The sequence below is a fragment of the Prionailurus viverrinus genome, chromosome B3 (genome assembly GCF_022837055.1).
Source record: "Prionailurus viverrinus isolate Anna chromosome B3, UM_Priviv_1.0, whole genome shotgun sequence".
Classification (NCBI taxonomy): domain Eukaryota; kingdom Metazoa; phylum Chordata; class Mammalia; order Carnivora; family Felidae; genus Prionailurus; species Prionailurus viverrinus.
The window spans coordinates 33,376,348-33,403,766 of NC_062566.1; the positions used below are offsets into that span (position 1 = coordinate 33,376,348).

The 27,419-nt window shown below is 36.2% G+C and overlaps 1 protein-coding gene across 7 annotated transcripts in view; it reads right to left on the minus strand.

Annotated features, from left to right (window-relative positions):
- Positions 1 to 27,419, minus strand: part of IQCH (IQ motif containing H) — a 211,502-nt gene that overhangs the window by 118,494 nt on the left and 65,589 nt on the right. For 6 of the 7 annotated variants that reach the window (XM_047863380.1, XM_047863381.1, XM_047863379.1 and 3 more), the window contains one exon: positions 20,192 to 20,320. In XM_047863380.1, coding sequence (XP_047719336.1) covers positions 20,192 to 20,320 — 129 coding nt within the window. Of the gene's footprint in view, positions 1 to 20,191; positions 20,321 to 27,419 lie in introns of those variants that run through there. The other variant, XM_047863389.1, reaches the window with a different exon arrangement.

Here is a 27,419-nt window from a genome sequence, read left to right on the forward strand (position 1 = left end):
ATACAGTTAAATTTTAATTTTAGGTAAACAACAAATAATGTTTTAGTATAAATATGCCCCAAATAGTAAATATATTTAATATTTATATTATTAATATATTAATATATTAATAATGAATAATAATGAATAATATATTTAAAATTTATATTATCATTTAATATTATATTTAATAACAAAGAACAGAATTTTCATGGATGGATTGGACTAAGCATAACTTACTATATGAAGAATTTAGTGTAAATATGTCCCAAATCCTAGCCCTAAGCCTAAACCTAACCCTATCTCTGGACCCTCACTTTCCCAGCCTTTCTTATAGCTAACAGTAGCCACGTGACCAGTGAGATGTAAGGGGAAAATCTATTCAGGGCTTCTGGGAAGAGACTGATTGTTTTCCCCTCTTCCTGCCTTGAATGTGTACATCAAGGCCCAGATCTGCAAGAGCCGTGGAAGAGCCATGAGGTGGCAAGCATGAGGATGAAATCAAACATGCTAAGGAAGGTAAAGCAGAAAGAGAGCTGTTGCAATTCTTTTGATGAGTACCACCAGCCCTATGCTGCCTGCTTCCTGATTTCTTATGTGTGAGACCGAGGAACTCCTCATTGTTTAAGCCACTGTTAAGTGAGGATTTCTGATATTGCAGTCCCATACATTCCTGGCTAGTACTCCTCCCTTTCTTTGTCTTATGGCCTGTGGTAGGGCCTCAAGGACAATGTTCAATGATGGTGGCAGTAGTGGTCATTCTTGAACTGTCTCTGCTTTTAATGGAAAGATAGAATCCTCCTAAAGCTGGACTGCTGAGAATATTGTTGGCCCTGGGGTTTTGGTTGAACAAGGCAATAATCAGGGTCAGAAAATCCTCTTCTACTTCTACTCTGCTCCAAGATTTTCACCTATTTATTAAATTTGAATTGCATTACATGTTTTTTTAATTTTCCCATATATGGAGATGATCATAGGATTTTTCTTTTCTAATCTGTTAATGTGGTGAATTGTGTTGTTTGGTTTTTCTAATGTTGAGTCTTCCTCACATCCTTCCTTATCATGATGAAGGTAAAAAAGCATACTGCTAACTTTTATTTGGAATGTTTGCCTCTGTGTTCCCGAGATCGACCTATGTATTCTTTTTAATTTTTTTTTTTAATGTTTATTTTTGAGAGAGACAGAGAAAGAGAGAGACAGAGCACAAGTAGGGGGAGGGGCAGTGAGAGAAGGACATAGAATCCAAAACAGGCTCCAGGCTCTGAGCTGTCAGTGCAGAGCCTGATGCAGGGCTTGAACTCACTAACTGTGAGATCATGACCTGAGCCAAAGTCGGACACTCAACTGACTGAGACACCCAGGTGCCCCAACCCATGTATTTTTTTATTGCACTGTCCTCATCCAGTTTTGGTAGCATAGCTATAGTAGCTTCATAAAATCAGTTGGCAAGCTTTTCTTCTTTTCTTTTTCTATGAAATGGTCTAAGATGATGATTAGTGATCCTTTAAAGTTAGTAGACGTAATGCCTGAAGTTCTGAAACCTCCCACAAAAGTCCACCAGAGTCGTAAGTCAAAGCCAAGCGGCAAGGGTCGTTTATTGCAGGTTCGAACCTGGTCCCCCGCGCACTCATCGCCGGTGACGCAAGAGGCCGCGATCAGGGTTGGTACAGCGTTTTTATGGACAGAGACAAGTAGCACAGGGGAGGTTTTAAATTATGAGGTGCCTGATTGGTGGATTTTAAAGTAAGGACATTTGTTGTTCTCTGATTGGGCGTCCTTTGTCTGTCCTTTGGCGGGAAGGCTTTGTCCGTTACTTGTGGCGGGAGGAGAAAGGGGGAAGAGGAAAGGGGGTAGGGTAGGTGAGGAATGTGCTAAGCAAGCAGGTTTACAGAAGCGAGAAATGCCAGTTAGTTTATGTACAATCACTCATTCCATCACATATCAGACTACATTTAGGAAGGTTTACAACCCATTCTACTACACAGCGGGTTACATTCAGGAAAGGCCTCACAATGCTCGTAGCAAACAGCAAGCAAAACAGACTTCTCAGCAATTGTATTTCTTATCAAAGATCCATAATAAGCAGAAAAGAGAACTTTAGCTTTAAACTAAGGCAGGGTTGGGGCGCCTGGGTGGCGCAGTCGGTTAAGCGTCCGACTTCAGCCAGGTCATGATCTCACTGTCCGTGAGTTCGAGCCCAGCGTCAGGCTCCGGGCTGATGGCTCGGAGCCTGGAGCCTGTTTCCGATTCTGTGTCTCCCTCTCTCTCTGCCCCTCCCCCATTCATGCTCTGTCTCTCTCTGTCCCAAAAATAAATAAAAACGTTAAAAAAAATAAAAATAAAAATAAACTAAGGCAGGGCTGTCATTTGGATTTAAAGCTGTTCTTTTCATAGAACTTGCCTATAAAAGGGCCTGAGGACTTTTTCCTTCTGGTATATTTCTGTGTGCATACATGTGTGCACACACCCACATGTGTTGTTTAACACAGAAATCTATTTTTGATTACCAGTTCAAATGATCTAATGGCATCATTTTCTTTGAGTTTCCTGCTTTTTTTGAGTTAATTTTGACAATTTTGATTTCTCAAGGAAAATTCTCATTTCATTAAAAAATACATGGCATAAAGTTATCATACGACAATTAAAAAAATTCTATGTATCTTTTTTCATCTTAATATTATTTCTTTGTGCCTTCTCTTTTTTAATTTCAGATTTATTGAGGTATAATTGACATACAAAATTGTAAGATATTTAAAGTGTACATTGTGGGAGTTTGAGAACACACACACACACACACACACACACACACACATTGTGGAAGAATTCCTTCCCATCTAGTTAACATGTACATCATCTCACTTATTTATTTATTTATTTATTATTTATTAAAAAAATTTTTTTAAACATTTATTTATTTTTGAGAAGAGAGAGACAGAGCATGAGTGGGGGAGGAGAAAGGAAGAGGGAGATACAGAATCTGAAACAGGCTCCAGGCTCTGAGCTGTCAGCACAGAGCCCGACACGGGGCTCCAACTCACGGACCGCGAGATCATGACCTGAGCCAAAGTCAGACGCTAAACCGACTGAGCCACCCAGGCACCCCTCACATATTTATTTATTTTTTAAAAATTAATGGGAACATTTAACTTCTCTCTTAGCAAATGTCAAGTATACACTATATCATTATCAACTGTAGTCACCATGTTTTACATCAGATCTTCAGACATTATTCATTCTATAGTGGAAAGTTTGTACCCTTTACCAACCTGTACCCACTTCTCAATCCCTGGCACTCACTTTTATATTCTCTGTTTCTATATATTTGACATTTAAAAAAATTCCACATATAAGTGATACCATGCAGCATTTGTCTTTCTGTGCCTGGCTTATTTCACTCAGCATTAATACCCTCCAGATTCATGTTGTCCCCTCCATGTTGTCACAAATGGCAGGATTTCCTTCTTTTTTAAGGCCGAATAGCATTATATTATGTTATATTCTTTATATAATATTATTTATATAATATTATTTATATTATATTATATTATATTATATTATATTATATTATATTATATTCACACTCACACACACACACAAATGTGTGTCACATTTCCTTTTGCCATTCATCCATCCACAGACACTTAAATAGTGTCCATATCTTGGCTATTATGAATACTGCAGTGAAAACGGGAATACATACCTCTTGAGGTAATGATTTTTGTTTCCTTTGGCTGTATACCCAGAAGTGGGATTGCTGATCAGATGGTAGTTCTACTTTTAATTTCTAGCGAAACTTGTATATTATTTCCCCTAGTGGCTTTACTAGTTTACATTTTCCCCAGCAGTATGCAATGATTCCCTTTTGTCCACCACCTGCAAACATTTGTTCTCTTGTCTTTTTGATGCCAACCATTGTGACAGGTGTGAGGGATATCTCATTGTGGTTGTGATTTGCATTTCCCTAAGGATTAGTGATGTTGAGCACCTTTTCACATCCCTGTTGGCCCTTTGTCTTCTTTGGAAAAATGTCTGTTCGGGTCCTTTCCCTATTTTTTAATTGGGTTATTTGTTTTTTTTGCTATTGAATTGTATGTGCTTCTTAATATATTTTGTATATTAACCTTTTATTGGATTTGCGGGTTGCAAGTATTTTATCCCATTTAAAAAGTTGCCTTTCCATTTTGTTGGTGGTTTCTTTTTCTGTGGAGAAGCTTTTTACTTTGATGTCGACTCATTTATTTATTTTGGCTTTTGTTATCCTTGCTTTTGGTTTAAAAAATTTTTTTTTAACATTTATTTATTTTTGAGACAGAGAGAGACAGAGCATGAACGGGGGAGGGGCAGAGAGAGAGGGAGACACAGAATCGGAAGCAGGCTCCAGGCTCTGAGCCATCAGCCCAGAGCCCAACGCGGGGCTTGAACTCACGGTCCGCGAGATCGTGACCTGGCTGAAGTCGGACGCTCAACGGACTGAGCCACCCAGGCGCCCCTAGTTTTAAATCCAAAAAATCATTGAGCTTACCCCTGTGCTTTCTTAGGAGTTTTATGGCTTCAGGTCTTATGTTGAAGTCTTTAATCCATTTTGAGTTAATTTTTGTGTATAAGATTGTGGTCTGGTTTCATTCTTTTCAATGTGGAGGTACAGTTTTCCCAACACCATTTGTTGATGAGGTTATCCTTTTTGCCATTGTATGTTCTTGGATCCTTTGTCAAAACTTAATTGACCATAAAAACATGGTTTTATTCCTGGGCTCTTTGTTCTATTGATTTATGTGTCTGTTTTTAATGTCAATACCATACTGTTTTGATAACTAAAGATTTGTAATATAGTTTGGAGTCGGGAAGTATGATATCTTCAGCTTTTTTCTTTTTCAAGATTGCTTTCTCTATTCAGAGTTTCTGAGTATTAGGAATTATTTCTTCTATCCCTGTAAAAAAAATGCCATTGGAATGGCAAGTCTTATAGATTGCTTTGGGTGGTATGGCCATTTTAACAAGATTAGTTTTTCCAATTCATGAATTTGGAATATATTTCCATTTACTTGTGTCTTCTTCAATTTCCTTCATCAATGTTTTATAGTTTTCAGATCTTTCACATACTTGGTTAAATTTATTCCTTCCTAAGTATTTTATTCTTTTTTGATGCTATTGTAAATGGGATTATTTTCTTAATTTCTCTTTCTGATAGTTTATTGTTAGTGTATAGAAATGCAACTGATTTTTGTATATTGATTTTGTATCCTACAGCTTTACTGAATTCATTTATTACTTCTAACCATTTTTTGGTGGTGTATTTAGAATTTTATATATAGAATATGTCATTTTCAGAGACAATTTTACTTCTTCCTTTCTGATTTAAATATCTTTCATTTCTTTTTCTTGCCTAGTTGCCTTGGCTAGGAGTTCCAGAACTATGTTGAATAAAAGTTGCAGGAGTGGGCATCCTAGTCATGTTCCTGATCTTAGGGAAAAAAACTTTTAGCTTTTGTTCATTGAGTACAATGTTAGCTGTGGGGTGTTATATATGGCTTTTATGATGTTGAAATTTCTTTTATATCCAATTTGTTGAGAGTTTTTATTATGCAAGGATGTTGAATATTGTCAAATGCTTTTTCTGTACCCACTGAGATGATCATATGATTTTCATTCTTCATTTTGTTAATGTAGTATATTGCATGTGTTGATTTGTATATGTTGAACCATCCTTGCATCCAGGAATAAATCATACTTGATCATGGTGTATGGGCCTATATATGCATTGTTAAATTCAATTGGCTAATATTTTACTGAGAATTTTTTGTATCTATGTTTATCAGGAATATTGGCCTGTAATTTTCTTTTCTTGTCTGCTTTGGTATGAGGGTAATGCTGGCTTCATAAAATGAGTTTGGAAGTTCTCCTCTTCTATTTTTTGGAAGAATTTGAGAAGGGTTGGTATAAATTTTCTTTAAATGCTTGGCAGAATTCACCAGTGAAGTCACCTGATCCTGGACTTTGCTTCACTGGGAAGTTTTGATTACTGATTCATTCTCCTTACTAGTAATTGTTCTCTTCAGATTTTCTATTTCTTCATGATTCAAACTTGGTAAGTTTATGTTTCTAGGAATTCATTTCATCTAGGTTATCTAATTTTTCATGTATAACTGTTCATATAATTTCTTATGATCCTTAGTATTTCTGTGTCATCATTTGTAATGTCTCCCTTTCATTTTGATTTTGAGTCTTCTCTCTTTTTCTTTCTTAGTTTGTCTAGCTAGAGGTTTGTCAATTTGGTTTATCTTTTCAAAACACTAGCTCTTGGTTTCATTGATATTTTTTCTTGTCGTTCTTGTCTCTATTTTATTTGTTTCCACTCTGATCTTTGTTATTTCCTTCCTTATAACTTTGGACTTAGTTTGTTCTTCTTTTTCTAGTTCATTGAGGTATAAAGTTAGGTTGTTTATTTGAGATCTTTCTGTTTTCTTAGTATATATGTTTATTGCTATGAACTTAGAACTGCTTTTGTTGCATCCTGTATGTTTTGGCATGTTATGTTTCAATTTTTGTCTCAAGGTATTTTTTAATTTCCCTTTTGATTTCTCCTTCGACCCATTGGTTGTTTAAATTGCACATATTTGTGAATTTTCCAGTTTTTCTCTTGTAATTGATTTCTAGTTTCATACCATTGTGGTTAGAAAAGAAGCTTGGTATGATTTTAATTATCTTAAATATATTAAGACTTATTTTAATTTGTATTTCCCTAGTATCTAATGATGTTAAGCACGCTTTCATTCACCGATCTACCATCTGTATATCTTCTTTGGTAAAATTTCTGTTCTAGTCTTTTGTCCAATAGGTGATTGGGTTATTTATTTTCTTATTGAGTTTCAATAAGAGTTCTTTGTATATTCTGGACAAAAATTCTTTGTCAAATATGTGTTTTGAAATATTAACTCCTCATCTGTAGCTTTTCCTTTCATTTTCTTAATATTGTCTTTCAAAGAGAGGAAATTTTAAATTTTGATGAAGTCCAATATGTTAATTTTTTACTTTTATGGATTTGTGGTATTTAAGAAATCTTTGCCTAATCTGAGGAAACAAAAAATTTCCCCCTTTGTTTTCTTCTAAAAGCTTTTTTTAGTTTTAGGCTTTACATTTAGTTCTATGATCTATTCCAAGTAAATTTTTATACATGGTGCAAGGTATGGGTCAAGGTTCTCTAAATAACTATTTCAACTGTTTCAGCACCATTTGCTGAAAAGATTATCCTTTCTCCGTTGAATTGCCTTCATGTCCTTGTTTAGAATAAATTGACCATGTTTATGTAGGTTTACTCCTGAACTCTCTGTTTTGTTCTATTGATCTCAATATTCATCCTTTTGCTAATACCACATTGTCTTGATAACTAGAACTTTATACTAACTCAAATAACCTAAGTTCTCCAACGTTACTTTTCTTTTTCAAAATTATTTTGCATCTTTGCTTTTCCATATAAATTTTAGAATTGGCTTGTCAGTTTCTACCCATATATTCAATTGATCTTAATATGGATTGCATTGAATTAATAGACAACTTTGGATGATTAACATAACAATACAGAGTCTTCTAATCCATGAACATGGCTTACCTTTGACCCCAAGATCAAGAGTCACGTGCTCTATTGACTGAACATGCCAGGGACCCTGGCATTGTTTTTTAAAATTCAATTTCCAATTGTTGATTTCTAGTATATAGAAATTCAATTAATTTTTATATATTTATCTGGTATCCTGAAACCATGCTAAACTCTCTTATTCATTTTCTCAGTGCTTTTTTGTAGATTCTTTCAAATGTTCTTTGTAGTTATCATGCTGTTTACAAATAGAGACAGTTAAAATTTTATTTTCTATCTGCATACTTTTATTCTTTTTCTTACCTCATTGTATTGGCAAGGACCTTCCATACAATGTTAAATAGATGTGGTGAAAGTAGACATCTTTGCCTTGTTTCTGATCTTACATAGAAAGCAGTCGATCTTTCACTATTAAGTATGATTTTAGCTGTAGATGTCCTATATTAGGCTGAGAAAGTTCCTTTATATTATATTTCCCTTAGGTTTTTTAAAATTATTATTTAATGCATGTTGAATTTTATTTTATTTTTATTTGTTGAGATGGAGATGGTCATATCATTTTTCTTCTTCAGTTTGTTGATACAATGATTTACATTGATTGATTTTTAAATGTTGCAACAGTCTTGCATTCTTAGGATAAACCCTACATGGTCATGATGTATTATTTCTTTAATATTGTGGGATTCCAATTTGCTCATATTTGTGGGACATTTTTATATCTATTTTCATGAAGAAGAATAGGCTGTGGTTTTCTTGTCCTCTAATGTCTGTCTAGTTGTGATATCAGGGTGATGCTGGCTTCATAAAATGGTCTGAGGAGTGTTGTATTCTATTTTCTAGAAGAATTTGTAGTAGAATTGGTAATATTTCTTTCTTGATTGTTTGGTAGAATTCACCAGGGATGCCATCTGGAACTTGTGTTTTCTTTCTAAGAAAGTTTTTAAGTGCAAATTAAATTTCCTTAATAGATATAGGACTAATCAGGTTATCTATTTCTTCTTGATGAGCTTCAGTAGCATGTGTCTTTTAAAGAATTTGTCCATTAGTCTAAGGTGTCCAATTTATGGGCATAAAGGTATTTATAATGTTCCCATATCAACCTTTAAATATCTATAGGATTTGTAATGATGACTCCTCTTTCATTCATGATAGTGGTAATTTGTTCCTTCTCTCTTTTTATCTTTGGTAGTCCTTTGTTAGGCTAGAGGTTTACCAAGTTTGTTGATATTTTCCAAGAAACAGATTTGGTTTCAGTAATTTTCTCTATTTTTATCTATTCTCAATTTCATTGCTTTTTACCTTCATTTCTTTTTTATTTTTTAAATTTGAAAAACAAATTTAATGTTTTTATTTATTTTGAGAGAGAGAGACAGACAGAGGACAAGCAGGGGAGGGGCAGAGAGAGTGGGAGAGACAGAATCTGAAGCAGGGTCCAGGCTCTGAGCTGTCAGCACAGAGCCCAAGGCAGGGCTCGAGCTCATGAACTACAAGAGCAGGACCTGAGCCAAAGTCAGACACTTAACTGACTGAGCCACCTAGCCGCTCCTTTACTTTCATTTCTGTTATTTACTTCCTTCTGCTTGCTTTGGGTATGATTTGCTTTTCTTTTCCTAGATTCTTGAAGTAGGAACTTACATAATTAGTTTGAGATCTATCTTCCTTTCTAGTATAAGCATCTAATGCTATAATTTTCTCTATAAATAGTATTTTAGTTGCATTCTATAAATTTTGATATGTTTTATTATTTTCATTCAATTAAAAATATTTTAATATTTTATTATTATTATTATTATTATTATTATTAATGATTTCAGGAATAAAATTTAGTGATTCATCACTTACATATAACACCCAGTGCTCATCCCAGCAAGTGTCCTGCTTAATGTCCCTTACCCATTTAGCCCATCCCCCCACTCACCACCCTGCCAACAACCCTCAGTTTATTCTCTGTATTTAAGAGTCTCTTATGGTTTGTCTCCCTCTCTGTTTTTATATTATTTTTGCTTCACTTCCCTTATGTTAATCTGTTTTGTTTCTTAAATTCCATATGAGTGAAGTCATATGATATTTGTCTTTCTCTGACTGACTTATTTCTCTTAACATAATACACTCTAGTTCCATCCACATTGTTGCAAATGGCAAGATTTCATTCTTTTTGATCGCCAAGTAATATTCCATTGTGTGTGTGTGTGTGTGTGTGTGTGTGTGTGTGTGTGTATAGACCACATCTTTATCCATTCAGCAGTTGATGGACATTTGGGCTCTTTCCATAATTTGGCTATTGTTGATAGTGCAGCTATAAACATTGGGGTGCATGTGCCCCTTCAGACTAGCACTCCTGTATCCTTTGGATAAATACCTAGTAGTGCAATTGCTGGGTCTTAGGGTAGTTCTATTTTTAATTTTTTGAGGAACCTCCCTACAGTTTTCCACAGTGGCTTCACCAGTTTGGATTCCCACCAGCAGTGCAAAAGGGTTCCTCTTTCTATTTATCTTCACCAACATCTGTTGTTGCCTGACTTGTTAATTTTAGCTACATCTTGCCAGATGTGAGGTGATATCTCTCTGTGGTTTTGATTTGTACTTGCCTGATGATGAGTGATGTTGAGCATCTTTTCATGTGTCTGTTAGCCATCTGGATGTCTTCTTTGGAAAAGTGTCTATTCATGTCTTTTGTTGTACTATTTGTTTTTTGGGTGTTGAGTTTGATAAGTTCTTTATAGATTTTGGATACTAACCCTTTATCTGATATGTCATTTGCAAATATCTTCTCCCATTCTGTTGGTTGCCTTTTAATTTTGCTGATTGTTTCCTTTGCTGTGCAGAAGCTTTTTATCTTGATGAGGTCCCAATAGTTCATTTTTGCTTTTGTTTCCCTCGCCTATGGAGACATGCCAAGTAACAAGTTGCTGCAGCCACGGTCAAAGAGGTTGTTGCCTGTTTTCTCCTCTAGGATTTTGATGGTTTGCTGTCTTACATTTAGGTTTTATCCATTCTGAGTTTGTTTTTGTATATGGTGTAAGAAAGTGGTCCAGGCTGATTCTTCTGCATGTTGCTGTCCAATTTCTCAACACCATTTGTTGAAGAGACTGTTTTTTTTCCATTGGATATTCTTTCCTGCTTTGTCAAAGATTAGTTGGGCACGCATTTGTGGGTCCATTTCTGGGTTCTCTATTCTGTTCCATTGACCTATGTGTCTGTTTTTGTGCCAGTTCCATACTGTCTTGATGATAACAGCTTTGTAATATAGCTTGAAGTCTGGAACTGTGATGCCTCCAGACTTGGTTTTCTTTTTCAGAATTGCTTTGGCTATTCGGGGTCTTTTCTGGTTCCATACAAATTTTAGGATTGTTTGTTCTAGCTCTGTGAAGAATGCTCATGTTATTTTAATAGGGATTGCATTGAATACGTAGGTTGCTTTGGGTAGTGTTGACATTTAACAATATTCTTCCAATCCATGAGCATGGAATGTTTTTCCATTTTTTTGTGTCTTCTTCAATTTGTTTCATAAGCTTTCTATGGTTTTTAGTGTATAGATTTTTCACTTCTTTGTTGAGGTTTATTCCTAGGTATTTTATGGGTTTTGGTGCAATTGTAAATGGAATCAATTCCTTGATTTCTCTTTCTGCTGCTTCATTATTGGTATATAGAAATGCAACTGATTTCTGTACAGTCATTTTATATCCTGCGACTCTGCCAAATTCATGTATCAGTTCTGGCAGTTTTTTGGTGGAGTCTTTTGGGTTTTCCACATAGAGTATCATGTTGTCTGTGAATACTGAAAGTTTGATTTCCTCCTTGCTGATTTGGATGCCTTTTGTTTTTTTGTGTTGTCTGATTGCTGAGGCTAGGACTTCCAACACCAAGTTGAATAACAGTGGTGAGAGTGGACATCCTTGTTGTGTTCTTGGCCTTAGCGGGAAGCTCTCAGTTTTTCCCCATTGAGGATAATAGTAGTGGTGAGTCTTTCATATATGGCCTTTATGATCTTCAAGTATGATCCTTCTATCCCTACTTTCTTAAGGGTTTTTATCAAGAAAAGATGCTGTATTTTGTCAAATGCTTTTTCTGCATCAATTCAAAATATTTTTAAATGTCCTCGTGATTTACTCTTTGGCTAATGAGTTACTTAAAAGTATGTTCTTTAATTTGTAAATATTTGGGAAATTTTCTAGATATTTTTCTCTAATTCATGTCTGGTTTAAATATGCTCTAGTCAGAGATATATTTTGTAAAATTTCAGTTCCTGTAAGTTTCGTAAGATTTTTTTTATGGTTCAGAATAATCTATTTTGTTGAATGTGCATTTGAAATGAGTGAGCATTCAACTGTTTGTTTTAATTCCTTAAATGTGTTAAAATAGGTTGTTAATGTTGTTCAAGTTATCTATATTGTTATTGATTTTTGCCTCAAGTATTTTGAATCTGTTATTAGGTACATACACAGGATTCTTTTGTCTTTTTGCTGAATTGGACTTTTTATCATTGATATCCCTCTTTATTCTTGCTACTGTGTCATTTGTCTGATATTAATAGAGGCAATTTAGATTTTTTGGATTATTTTTTGCATGGTATAGTTTTCCCATCGATCTCCTTTTTATTAATTTTAAATTTACATTTAATTGATGCCTTTTCCCATCATTTATTTTTGACTTTTTTAAAAAAACTAACTTTAAATTTGGAATAATTTTAGATTTACAGAAAAGTTGCTGTATACCCTCATTCAATTTTGCCTAATGTTAACATCTTTTATTACCATGGCACAGTTGTCAAAACTAAGAAACCATCATTGGTACATTACTATTAACTAAATGCCAGTCTTCATTCAGATTCACTAGTTTTTACAGTGTCCTTTTAGTGTTCCAAGATCTGATCAGGGTATCATGGTGTATTTAGTCAACAAATCTCCTTAGTCTCCTCTAGTCTGAGATAGTTTTTCATTTTTTCTTTATTTTTCATGACAATAATAATTTTGAGGAGTACTAGTCAGGTATTTTGTAGAATTTCCTCAGTTTGGCTTTATATGATTTTTTTTGCATGATTAGACCAGGGTTATGGGTTTTTAGGTAGAACACTACAGATATGACGTTCTCTCCTCATCACATCATATCAGAGGACATAAACTATCAACATAACTTATTTTTGGTGATATTAACCTTGGGCATTTGGTTAAGGTAGGGCTTTCCAGGTTTCTCAACTGTAAATTTTCTATTTTTCCCCTTTCTATACTCTGTTATTTGGGTATGAGTCAGTAAATCCAGTCCACATTCAAGGGAGGGAGAATTAAGCTACACCTCCTCTATGGAGGAACAACTACTTATATGTTATTAGGGATTCTTTTATAAGGAAGATTTTTCACTTCTCTTCCTCCTTCTATTTTATCCTTTTTATGTCATTAAATTTAAAATGAGTTTTTTGTATACCACATATAGTTGAATCTTGCTTATTTATCCAATCTGACAACCTGTGTCTTTTAATTGGTGTGTTTAGACCATTCACATTTAATATACAGGCAGTACTTACTTTGCACTGTTTCAGTATGCCCAAATTTATTACCACAGTTTAATTAAATACCAGTCTCCTGAAAACATGGTCCAAATCCAGTTACTACGGTATATTAACTGTGAGTAATTACATAAAGCACAAACTTTACTCTAGATCTTTGTTCCAAAAATCACTATATAAATGACAGATGCATATCATGATTAGAAACCAATACTGTCACATCTATCAATGTCTGTCAGTGATTGGTCACTGTATATCTATTTTTGAGTTCACATACAGACTGCAAAGAATATGGTAGTATTGCCTTCTTGTCTCAGTGATAAAGCCACATGGGTTTTTACAAAAATGGATAATTAAAAGACAGAATTGGTGGGGCGCCTGGATGGCTCAGTCAGTTAAGTGTCTGACTCTGGATTTTGGCTCAGGTCATGATCTCATAGTTTGTGAGATCAAGCCCTGCATCAGGCTCCAAGCTGACAGTGTGAATCCTACTTGGATTCACTCTCTCTCCCTCTCTCTTTGCCCCTCCCCCATTCTCTCTCTCTCTCAAAATAAACAAATAAAACACTTTTTAAAAAAAGAATTGGCTAATGGTTGAAAGTGTAGCAAAGGGACAAAAGTGGATAGTGCTGAAAATGAAATGGAAATCAATTGTAAGTAGAATGGTAGAAGAAATAAGTGATTGTGAGAATGTTGACACTGCCACCATTCAAAAGACTCTAGTAATGCAGCCAGAAGCACTTAGTTAAGGTTAATTTTTGACAAAGATGAGGAAAGTGGTTGTGATGATAGAACGAATATGTTCCAGAGGATGTGATTCCAGAAAAATTGTTTTACATTAAAAGATCTCAGAGTGGGAAAAAAGAACTCAGAGATATTTCTTAATATTAAAAAGGCAAAGAATAAAATTTTGGAATCTGGGCATATAGTAGGCATACAAATATATGCATTGATTTTTGTTTCATTTGGCTCTTGGTATAATTACTGGAACACACTGAACTTTAATACTTAAAGTCAGGGGGTTTCAAACTATGGTCCAGTGGTATAATCTATCCTGTGGTCTGATTTTGTACGGTCCTTAAGCTAAGAATGGTTTTTATATTTTTTAAGGGTTGCAAACAAAACAGAACAAAACAAAACAAAAAAAGAAGAATACATTACAGAAACTGTATGTGGTATGCAATGCTTATAATATATTTCCTATCTGGTCCTTTCTAGAGAAACTGTGCACTCCTGCTTAAAATCATTGTGCACTTAATTCTTTCGGTGAGAAAATACATTCCTTCTGTAAAGGAGTAAATTATAAGTATGTGTAATAGGAACAAAAAAACTGATGGAACTAAAAAAAGGGAAAAGAAATTAACAATTATACAACCATAGTTTGAGACTTTAGCAAAACTCTCTTAGCAACTGATAGAATAAATGGGCAAAAAATTAACAGAGACATAAATTTGAGTAACATAATTAAATGGACCTAATTGAATATATTCAGAATACCCTACCTAACAAATAAAAAAATGCACGTTCACCTAAGTTGATCACTTGGTAGGGTCATAAAATAACTCAGATTTCAAATAATTGAAAGCATGCAGTGTGTGTTCTCTAAACAGTGGGATTAGGTTGGAAATCAGTAATAAAAAATATAACTAGAAAGTACTGAAATCTATACACTTCTAAATATTCCATGGGTCAAAGAAGAAATTAGAAATATTTTAAATTAAATGATAATGAAAATATGATGTAACAAACAAGGCTTTTTCTGGCTACGATAGTGCTTTGTGTGAAATTCATAACCTTCAATTTTTATATCAGAAACAAATAACAGTTGAAAATTAGTGACCTAAGTATATTACCAATAAGTTTTTTTAAAAGGGAAAATTAAACCCCAAAAAAGTAAATAGAAGGAAGAAATAATAAAAATAAGAGCAGATGACAATTAAATAGAAAATATAGCAGAAAGGATCAATAGCGTCATAATTTGATTCTTTAAAAATTACTATAAAATTGATAAACTGGAGAGGTTGATCAACAAAAAAGAGAAAGGCAGAAGTAACCATCAGGAATGAAAACACATCATCACAGATCCTACAGATACTACAAAAATAATTAGAGGATATTGTAAATAATTTCATTCCAGTAAATTTGAGATTTTAGATGAAATGGACAAATTTCTTGGGCAAAGTTAATTTACTAAACCAACCCAGACAAAAGAGATAATCAAAATAGTCCTGTTAAAGAAATTAAACCTAAAAATATAAATACACCCCCAAAGAAAACCACAGATTCAAATAGTTGCACTGACAAATTCTTCCAAACATTTAGGAAAGAAATAATACCAATTTTATCCAAACTCTTCCAGAGAATATAAAAAGATAGCAGTCACTTATTGAGGCAAGACTAACTTTGATACTAAAGCAAAAGGAAAACATTAAAGGAAAGGAAAATTTAGGCCAGACTCACAGAGGAACAAAATGGTAAAAATATTAGCAAATGAAATCAAATAATACATAACCAAGGTGTTCTCACCGCCAATTTGGCTTGCTCCTCAAATGCATAAGGAATAAATAGGTGTCAGAGGAACCAGCTAAAACATTTAAATAAGAACCAGAGTCTCATGGCATAATACCCAAAATGTCAAAGTTCCTATTGAAAGTCATTCACCATACCAAGAACCAGGAAGACCTCAAACTAAATTAAAAAGACAATGAATAGATTCCAACACCAAGATGACAGAGATCTTAGAATTATTGGACAGAATCTTTAAAGAAGACATCATAAAAATGCTTCCACAAACAATTAAAAAATCATCTGAAACAAATTAAAAAATATAAAATCTCAGCCAAGAAACAGAAAGTTTCCACACATACAAAGATAGAACATATAATGAGAAACCAAATTAAAATTTTGGAACTGAAAAATACAAGTACAAAATCATCTAAGTACAAAATTCAGTGGATGGCTCAACAACAGAATGAAGGGGGAGACAGGAATCAATGATGTACTAGGTAGAAAATAGAAATTACCCAGTTTGGGGACACCTGGGTGGCCCAGTCGGTTAGGCTTCCGACTTCAGCTCAGGTCGTGTTCTCAAGGTTTGTGAGTTCCATCCCCTCATTGGGCTCTGTGATGACAGCTCAGAGCCTGGAGCCTGCTTTGGATTCTGTGTCTCCCTCTCTCTCTGCCCCCACTCTGCTCACGCTCTCTCTCTGTCTCTCAAAAATGAATAAATGTTAAAAAAAATTTTTTTTAAACCTGGAACCAGAAAAAGTTCTTGAAGTCAGCAAGAGAAAAACAAGATCTTTCCAGGGGGAAAACAATTCAAATGACAGTGGATTTCTCATCAGAAACCATGGAGCCCCAAAAGAAGTGGCACGACTTGTGTTTTAAGTACTGAAAGAAAATCACACTGTCAACCCAGAATCCTATATTTAGTGAAAGAATCCTTTAAAAATAAAGGGGGAAATCAAGACATTCTAAGATGAAGAAAAATGAAGATAATTTTTCACTAGTATACCAACTCTAAAAGAATAGCTAAGGAAAATTATCTAAATAGAAAGGAATTGATAAAAGAAAGAATCTTGACATCAGGAAGGAAGAAAGAACATGATAAGCAAAAATATAGGTAAAACAGTAGATTTTCCTTTCCCTCTTGAATTTTCTAAATTATATTTGATCGCTGAAACAAAAATTCTAACACTATTTGATGTCGTTCTAAATGTATGTAGAGGAAATAAACAAACAATCACCATAAGATCCAGCAATTATACTCCTGGGCCTTTATCCCAAGGAAATGAAAACATATATTCATAAAAAAAAACTTGTACACAAATATTTCTAGCAGCTGTTCATAGTAGCCCCAAATGTTCATAGTAGCCCCAAACTGGAAACAACCCACATATCCTTCAATAGGTGAGTGGTTTAACAGCTGTGGTACATTCATGTTATGGAGTACTAGTCAGAAATAACAAGGAACAAACTATTGATATAAGCAACACTCTGGATGAATCTCCCAAGAACTATGCTGAGTGACAAAAGCCAATCCCAAAAGGGTACACAAGGCATGATTCCGTTTATCTAACATACTTGAAATGATCAAATTATAGAAATTGAGAACAGACTGTTGTCAGCAGGGATTATTGAAGGGATGTGGGCAGGAGGGGAGTAGGTGTGACCATAAAAGGACACCATGAAGTATCTTTTGGTTGAAGGAAATATCCTGTATCTTGGTAGTATCGATATCCAGGTGTGATATTGCACTATAGTTTTGCCATAGGCTATTATTGAGGAAAACTGAGTTAAGAGTGCAAGGGATCTCTCTGTGTTACTTCTTACATCCCAATGACAATTATTTCAAAATCAAAAGTTCAATTAAAAAAGACACCAGTAGGAGAATGAAATGCCAAACCACAGAGTAGGAAAAATTATTTGTAATACATATAACTGATGAGAGATTAGAATCCAGAATGCATAGATAATTTCCATAAATAACTGAGAAAAAGAAAGACAACCCATTAAAAAAATTTTTTTTAAATGTTTATCTTCAAGACAGAGAGAAAGACAGAATGTGAGCAGGGGAGGGGCAGAGAGAGAGGGAGACATAGAATTCAAAGCAGGCTCCAGGCTCTGAGGTATCAGCACACAGCCTGCTGCAGGGGTTGAACCCATGAACAATGAGATCATGACCTGAGTCAAAGTTGATGCTCAACCAACTGAGCCACCCAGGCTCCCCAAGACAACCCATTTTTAAAAAAATATAGGTTAAAATCTTGAATCACTTTTTAAAAGAAGATACTCAAATGACCAATACGTATACCAGAAAAACCCTGCTCAACTTTATTGGTCATCAGGGAAATGAAGATTAAACCCACAAAGAGATGCCACAACAAACTCATCAGGATGGCTAAAATTCTAAAAAGAAACAAAACTGAAATCAAATGTTGATAAAGATATATATTATCTGGAATTCTCATGTACTGCTAGTAGGAAAATAAATCAGCATAATCATGTTGGAAAATCATTTGGCAATATCTACTAAAGCTGAGCATATGTATACCCTATGAAGCAATTCTACTTTTTGATATGTATCCAACAGAAATGCATATATATGTACATTAAAAGACATGTACAAGAATGTTTCTAGTAGTATTATTCCTAATGGCCCTATACTATAAACCACTGAAATTCCCGTCAACAGTAGAATGAATACAAAATTGGGCACACTCATACATAATTCATTCATACATTTATACATATTTATCCTCAATGCCTCTCTTTCCTTCCTATCCATCATCCAGCCCTCATGGCTCACCTCCAAACTTCTACCTGGATTTGTTCACTTCTCTTCAAATCCTCTGATACTTCCTCAAATCCACCATCATTTCTCACCTCGTTTACCAAAATAGCCTTTAACTAGTCTTCTTGCTCCCCTATGATTCATCATCTGTAAAGCAGTCAGAATGGTCTTATTAAAGTATAAATCAGATCACTTCATCCTCTTGTTTAAACCTTTCATTGGGTTCTCATTGGAGTTATGATTAAATCCAACTCTTCATCATGGTTTGAAAGGCAGCTGTGCTGGTTCTGCTATAGTCAAAGATGTTTACAAAGAAAGATCTTAAAATACATTACATGGTTTAAACAAATAAAGAGTTTGAAAGGAAGACACAAAAGTTGAAAGGAAGACAGTCCCAGGTTGGCAGGGCAGCTCCGCCAAACTCAGAGGTGCCACACAGAGTTCTATCTCTGGCTCTTATGTGCTTGCCCATCACATCTGCCTCCCACCTAGCCAGAGAAGGGAAAGGAAAGGCAGAAGCCCAGAAGTTTCCCTTCCCAGAAGGGACTCAGCAATTCTACTTTTTGATATGTATCCAACAGAAATGCATATATATGTACATTAAAAGACATGTACAAGAATGTTATAGTAGTAGTATTCCTAATGGCCAGAAATTTCCCTTCCCACTTCTGCTTCCATCTTCTTTGTCCAGAACCTGGTCACATGGCACACCTAGCTGAAAGGAAGCCTGGGAAATGTAGTCTTTAGCTAACCTGACATGTGCCCCTCATGACTCCATTATTGTGGAAGTAGAGAAGAATGAATATTGAGGACAACTCATAGTCTCTGTTCCAGCCTGCAGCATGTCATCCCTCTCTACTTCTCCAGTCCCACCTCCTCCCTCTCTCTCTCTCTCTCTCTGGCTTTTGGCTCTCTAGCCACACTAGCCTTGCTCATTCCCTCCTTAGTCCTTAGGCCCTTGTATCTGTGCTGGCCTATATCTGAAATACTTTCCCCTAGATCTTTACATTAGTGGCTTCTTCTGATCATTTGTACCTCAATTCAAGCCTTGTACATCTTCTGAGAGGCATTTCCTGACCCTCCCCTCTCAAGCAAAATAACCACCTCCTTTCCACTCTCATTCATGTTGTTTTATTTCTTGCTTATCACTAGCTTAAATTCTCATTTACTCACCTGCTTATTATCTGTATTTCTCATTGGAATGTAAGCACCATGGGGACAGAAAGGTTGTCTGACTTATTCTCTGTTGGGTCGCCAGCACTTAAATGCTACTTTTGATAAAGCAAGCACTTGACAAACATTTGTTGAACAGATGAATTAGTTTAGCCCAAACCTCTTCATTTCCAAACTGGGAAAGCTGGGGCCTGGAGAAAGTAATTGTCTTGTCTGAGGTTCTGCAACTAGTTAGTAGACTCCCAGATGGGCACTTTTCTCGAACACCCTATTTCATCCAGGCTCTTCTTTGAAGTCTGTTATCTCACCCTGCCTCTATCATTCCTCTGCCCACCTGTAGCACTAGACATTAACATCCACTGGGTTTTTATGCTATGCTTCTTTGTATTTTTTTGTCTTTGTTCTGTCTTGTTTTCCCAACCAAGCTGCAGGCCTCTGGAAAAAACCAACCTTCTAACACACAGACAATAGGCCCTGCGTAGTTATGTGACAAAGAGACTGAAGTTACTTTATTCAGCCAAGTGAGACTCACTACTGTTACAACTTTCATGTTTTATTATTGAAGATAAAAGTTGGATATTGGAAGACTAGATTTTGGTGTGGGGTAATTCCTGTGTATCCGCAACTAAGCATACAGGCAAGATTGTCTTACCAGCAGGAGGAATCTTATGTGCTTCATCAAAATTATGCAGAAGAGCTGCTCTAGGTGCAATGGGTGGATTCTGAAAGGTAATCCTTGCTGTTGGTGGAATCAGTCCTCGTTCTATCATACTTAAAATTCCTGGAAAGGAAGGTTAGAAGAATATGGTTTTAATGCCGTTTCCACAACGTCTGAGCTCCATCAATTTCACAAGTGTAACTTACTCTATTCATCTTCTTATTTGTGAGAGTACATCTAGTGCCTTCATCCTCTGCATGGAAAAACAGCTACGGTACACATTCATTTAAGCCATTAATTCTAACCCAAGGAAAAAAATGGCATTTCCAATAATGCCAATATGAAATAAACTTGTATTATGATAATTTCATTTTAAGGTAGAAATATCATTTCAGGGCACACTAAAACTTCTTTATATGTAACATTTTTCAATTATTGATAATCTTGTTACTCTTTTTTTAAAATTCGGAAAAATCTGGGGCGCCTGGGTGGCGCAGTCGGTTGAGCGTCCGACTTCAGCCAGGTCACGATCTTGCGGTCCGTGAGTTCGAGCCCCGCGTCGGGCTCTGGGCTGATGGCTCAGAGCCTGGAGCCTATTTCCGATTCTGTGTCTCCCTCTCTCTGACCCTCCCCCGTTCATGCTCTGTCTCTCTCTGTCTCAAAAATAAATAAACGTTAAAAAAAAAAAATTAAAATTCGGAAAAATCAAGTACACGGTCATCATAACCATAGAGATGTTTTTTACCGAAAGAAAAAAAATCTGTGTGCTTAAAACTATTCTGCTGTTGTGACAATGAGTCAGATTTTATAAAAGAAAAGTTATTTTCAGACATTACTCATGTCACCAGAAGATGTGATCACCCAAATAGATTAATTTAGTGTAACTGAGCAGCATGGTTAGTATTAATGCAACTAATTTACAATACTTAGAACTCCTACTATGTCGGCATGGCTGGTACCAGGGCTTTTTAAGGACAGGAGACTGTTAACTAAATAGACAAATGAATGAATCAATGAATAATTGAGCAAAGCCTTCTAGCAGGGACAATACTTTCATTAAGATGGATCTGTTGTATTGAAGCCAGAAACCCAGAAACCCAGGGAGTATGTGAAATAAACTTGTGACAGGGCTTCAGCTTCTTGTTGCTTTCGTGTAACAGGAAGGAAAGTAAAGGAACCGTAGGTCTCAAGGAAATCCTCATCCGCAAGCTGTGTACCAAGCTGGACTAAGTTGGGAAGTTGGCACAGACCCTAAGAAGAACAAGTATTGTTTCCATTTGCCTTAGTCCCTCGATGACCATGCTATGTGTTATTAAGTCTAGTGTTACAGGAATCAGAGGAATGATCGCCGAGGGGTTGTGGAGCAGAAGACTTCCCTCATAAACCAATGAATCCAAAGAGAACTCTTTAGTTTGCTTACTGCAGAGTCATTTTGGGGGAGAGTTTTGTATTAAAAATGAATATTCCTGGGCCCTCTCCTGGGTCTGCCTAAACCTCCGAATCCAGGGCCTGGGAATCTGTATTATTGAAGACTCTAGGACATACTTAATGTGTCCTGAAGTTTGAGATCCAGTAGAATTGGGGCCCAGTAATCCACATTTTCAGTAAGCATGCCAGGTCAATCTTTTGTACTTTAAAAATTTAAGAAGTGCTAATCCAGAGTACAACTCTTTAAGCCCCTTTTGAAATTAGGACTTCAGGTTTTAATTTTTATAGCACTGGATTTAACCACTTTAAAATGTTAAGACTAATTCTGTGTCCTCAACGAATATTTTCCACCTTTAAATATCAAATCCCGTTTCCAAGAACTATGCCTGACTTGCAGATGTGAAAAACAGAGCTCCTTCTAATTCAATATATTTTCATTACCAGACTCAGAGGGAAACCCAGCGAATGTGATTATAACCTTTGCTTTAGTACTGGTTGGAGCGATGCACTTAATCTTAGATAAACACATGTGTGTACATTTAGCATTGGAAGGAAGAAGTTAAGACTTTGGAATAAGCAAAAGAGACTGGGTATTTTTTATCCTAATGCTGGAACCTCTGATTATCTGGCCCTATAATCACATTTGTTTTCAATTGTCTATTTTCTAGAGATTAAGGGTAATTTATGGAAAACTGAAAGCAATGCATATATTTCTTGTTTATACACATGCAAATAACCCCCCCCCCCAAAAGTCAGTTGTGTGTCTATTTGCAAATTTATTTCAGTATGCTTGATTTGTAAAGATATCTGTTGTTTGGATTCTCCTTTGAACCAGTTGTAACATCTTACTGATGTTCTCATTTAATCGATGAGGTAAATAAAACCTTGGATGTTTTCATTTTATAGTTGTATAAGAGTCATGGTTTTACTTTAAAATATATATCCTTTGGGGCGCCTGGGTGGCTCAGTCAGTTAAGCATCTGACTTCGGCTCAGGTCATGATCTCATGGCTTGTGGGTTAGAGCCCCACATCAGGCTCTGTGCTGACAGCTCAGAGCCTGGAGCCTGCTTTGGATTCTGTGTCTCCCTCTCTCTCTCTGCCTTTCCCCTGCTCATACTCTCTCTCTCTCTCAAAAAATAAATAAACATTAAAAAAAAAAATATATATATATATATATATATATATATATATATATCCCTAATAATTTTGGAGACTTCAGCAAGATGAGCAAAAGATTCACCTGAAATTGCCAGACATGGTGCACCTCACAGGAACCAACGCCAGGCATGTATTTTCTTAGCACCTGTGGGTGAATTCAAAGTGGCAATAGAACCTTACTGAGTGCTTTTCTAATTTTAGTATTACTCCCTACAAAAATTTTTTGTTTTGTTTATCTCTTAGGTTCATTTATGGCTGAGTAATTCCTTATTGGTAGCTCTAGGGACTGAGAATTTGGTGATCTCCCTAAATGGATTAATGTCTTATGGAGATCTAACTCCCCACTGAGTGAGAGACAATAGAGAATACAGTTTGTTAGTCTTCTGTTTGTCCACTTGTGTGTTTTGAGCTCAGACCAACTAGGAATGTCATGCCTACAGAGAAGGAGAATAGCTGTTTGGTATCTGGACCAGCAAGTGTGTTTCTGTGTTTATTTTTCATCTGTAGCTGAAATTATAGCATTGAAGCTATAAGTCCTGTCTGTATCTGTATGTCTGTGTTTACGTAATTCAGGAAAGTCTTTATCTCTCATTGTGAATGTAGAAATTTTTCCTGTCTCCAGATGGTATTAATAAATTAGACTGTAATGTCTCAAATTAAAGGAGCTCTGTTCAGATCGACTTACAGAGAGAAGTAAGTGCATATGTAAACTGAATATTCTTAAAATTTCTAGAAAATAGGGAAATCAAACCTCTAATACTTTAAATGTGCTCCCCCTCATCTCTCAAATTCAGAAACTCTCATTGAGTCTCCTTACTTTTCATGGCAAGATAGTTATTTGCATAATTTCAGTAAAAATCTGTTCTCTTTTTACTAAGATATCATTGGAAAAATCACTTATGCAACCAAGACTTTGCCTGAAATTTCATATTTAAGAATGATACTTATTGGGGCGCCTGGGTGGCGCAGTCGGTTAAGCGTCCGACTTCAGCCAGGTCATGATCTTGCGGCCCGTGGGTTCGAGCCCCGCGTCAGGCTCTGGGCTGATGGCTCGGAGCCTGGAGCCTGTTTCCGATTCTGTGTCTCCCTCTCTCTCTGCCCCTCCCCCGTTCATGCTCTGTCTCTCTCTGTCCCAAAAATAAATAAACGTTGAAAACAAAATTTAAAAAAAAAAAAAAAAAGAATGATACTTATTAATCATGAATGACAAGTAACTTTTAAAGAACTGAAGTTGACTGTATGGAGCCAGTGCTTCCAAAGCCTTCCAAAAAGACTGGCCTGGTACATGGCTTATAGGTTTTCCATCCTTACAGGTGGTAGGAGGTCATGTCCTGGCAGGCCCAAGAACTTTAGGATATTGGAGCACCTCTAGAAGAGAGGAATTTACCCACATTTACAAATCCTGTAGCTGAAATGTGGCAGGCAGAGTTTCTTGGGCTTGATTTCCTAGCCTTAAGATAGCACATAATAGAGTATTTAAAAAGATTAATCTGAGATTCCTTATGAAAACTTTCAGCAGAGCAAACCTAAGATGGCCTAGATGGAGAATTAATATTCTTGTTGCACATGTATAAATAATCAGGACAAACCTAATGATACCAGACTTATTTTTTGAATTTTTTGTTGAGATCATTAAAAAAAATTTTTTTTAACATTTATTACTGAGACACAGAGAGAGCCAGAGCATGAGCAGGGGAGGGGCAGAGAGAGGAGGAGACGCAGAATCCGAAGCAGGCTCCAGGCTCTGAGCTGTCTGCACAGAGCCCGATGTGGGGCTCAAACTCACAAACTGTGAGATCATGACCTGAGCTGAAGTTGGACGCTTAACTGACTGAGCCACCCAGGCTCCCCTTGTTGAGATCATTTTTTTTTTTTTTTTTAATTTTTTTTTTTAACGTTTATTGATTTTTGAGACAGAGAGAGACAGAGCATGAAAGGGGGAGGGGCAGAGAGAGAGGGAGACACAGAATCGGAAGCAGGCTCCAGGCTCTGAGCTGTCAGCCCAGAGCCCGACGCGGGGCTCGAACTCACGGACCGCGAGATCGTGACCCGGGCTGAAGTCGGACGCTTAACCGACTGCGCCACCCAGGCGCCCCTGTTGAGATCATTTTGATCAAAATGGTAGAAGACTGGGGCGCCTGGGTGGCCTAGTTGGTTAAGCATTAGACTCTTGACTTCAGTTCAGGTTGTGGTCTTACGGTTTGTGAGATTGAGCCCTGCCTCAGTCTCTATCCTGAAAGCATGGAGCCTGCTTGGGATTCTCTCTCTCCCTTTCTCTTTGCCCTCTGCCACTCTTGTTCGTTCTCTCTCTCTCTCTCTCTCTCTCTCAAAATAGACTTTTAAAAAAAAATGGTGGAAGACTATAGGAATATTTTTGTTTAAGTTTTGGAATAAGCAAAAGAGATTACTGGATATCTTTCGAATGGAATGCTGTAGCCTCTAGGGGTTATCTGGACCTAATCTTTGACTGAGCTATTTCATAACTCAGTAGAGATTAAGGTTAATTTGTAAAAACAAAACAAAACAAAACAAAACTAATACTAATGCAAATGCAAATAATTCTTATCTATAAACTTGAAAATAAATTGTTTCTGGTGAAGAGACACTCTTCCTTCCCATAGAAAAGTCAATTTTGCATCTATTTGCAAATTTATTTTAATATTTCTGATCTACAAATGTGTGTTCTTTGGATTCTCTTTAAACCAGTGTGACATCCTACAGATCTCTCTTTTAATCAAAGAATTAAATAAATAAAATCTTTGACATGTGTTCATTTTAAATTTGTATGAGATCCACGATTTTACCTATTTTGGGAAATTGTCCCTTAACACCATTGCCTCATTAAACTTTCATAACACTCTTACTTTCTTATTGAATGGATTAGAGATTAGAAGTTCATTCATTGAACCAATATTTGTTAAGTGCCTATTAGGTGTCAGGGCTGCAGATGCAGTGGTGAGCCAGAGAGAACTTATGGAGCTTCTAGGAAGGATAAAGACATTAAATAAATTCACAAATAAATACATAATTACAAATCGTGGTCATCTATGAAGGAAAAGGCGGATGCTTAAGGAAGTGACTTTTCAAGGCAGAGATACAGGCACTTGAGAAGGCCCGTGTGAAAATGTGCTTGGCCTGATGAGGACCAGAAGGAAGGCCCATGTGATGGGAGCACAGAGAAAGTCCAGGTCAGGTCTGCCCTATTTGTAGAGTTTGGAGTCGATTCTCAGACCAGAGAGCAACTTGCTTGAGGTCACACACAGCCTGAAAGTTTGGTTTGTGTACTGTGAGTCCTATAGTCTTCTTTTTAAAAAATTTTTAATGTTTATTTATTTTTGAGAGAGAGAGAGACAGAGCAAGTGGGGGAGGGGCAGGGAGAGGGAGACACAGAATCCAAAGCAGGCTCCAGGCTCTGAGCTGTCAGCACAGAGCCCGACGCGGGGCTCGAACTCATAAACCAAGAGATCAAGTTGGACTCTTGATCTCTTGAGCTGAAATTGGACTCTTAACCAACTGAGCCACCCAGGCGCCCCAAGACTTAATTCTTAACCATAAAAAAAACACACACACACACACACACACACAAACTACTTTATTTCTTTTTTGGACATAGCAAGAGAGTTCAAGAAGAAGTTGGGAAGTCCATCCTGCATTTTCCAAGACAACTCTCTCTTCTGGATGCTGTTAATCTTTCACCTCGTGCTGGACATGTGCGGATCTGAGGTGAAGCTTAAATGGCAGGTAAGGACATTGGGAATATGTACAAAACTAGACACTGTGTCTACATTTTCATGGCTTGTGCTTTCCTGACACTTACGTTACCTTGCACAGCACCATACATATGGTAAGCACTCAATAAATATATGTTGATTAATTGGTTGATTAATTACAAATATTATGGAAAGCCAGATGTTCTCTGGTAGAAAACGGAGGGATGAAAATGTGGTTTTTTTCCGCACCAAGTTGCCATGGTTCTAGATTCACTTTTGTCTTGCAGCAATTTTTCATTATGTCTATTGCTAAAGTGGACATTGATTCATTGGTTTATTGATTTATCGATTCACTCATTCACTATTTCAGTCATCCTAATTTGATCAAGGAAGAACATAATATGGTACTAAAGCAAGGACTCTGCTGGAGTTATTCTGTATTCATAGGTAGTAAATATGTAAACTAAGTAAAATCATGTATCATAAAGATTGCTGAACAATAATGGTTTATAACTAGAAAAGTAACAGTTACAGTTGTGAGCTTTACACATTAATGGACTTATAATGATGCTGGGTTCTCTTGAGTTCTGCTGTTCCTCCACCAACAGGTCAGTAGATGAGCAGACAAGACAGAGAACTTCAAAACTCCAAGGACCAAGAGAACTCTCGGGAACCAACTTTAGTCCAAAATATTCCAGACAACAGATAGAAAGCGATACAGGAATAATTAAAGACCATATCACTTGGTTTTATTTGAGATACAAAAGGGGATCCACTTAGGCATTTTTAATACTTCAGCTAATAAAATTAAGTAGCAGAGAGAAGTAGAGAGGATGATATTTACAACACTCAGTCCTTATTCATTCACTTACTCTTTCATTTACTTATTCGTTCAACCAACAGGTAGGGTCTCGAAAATGCTAGA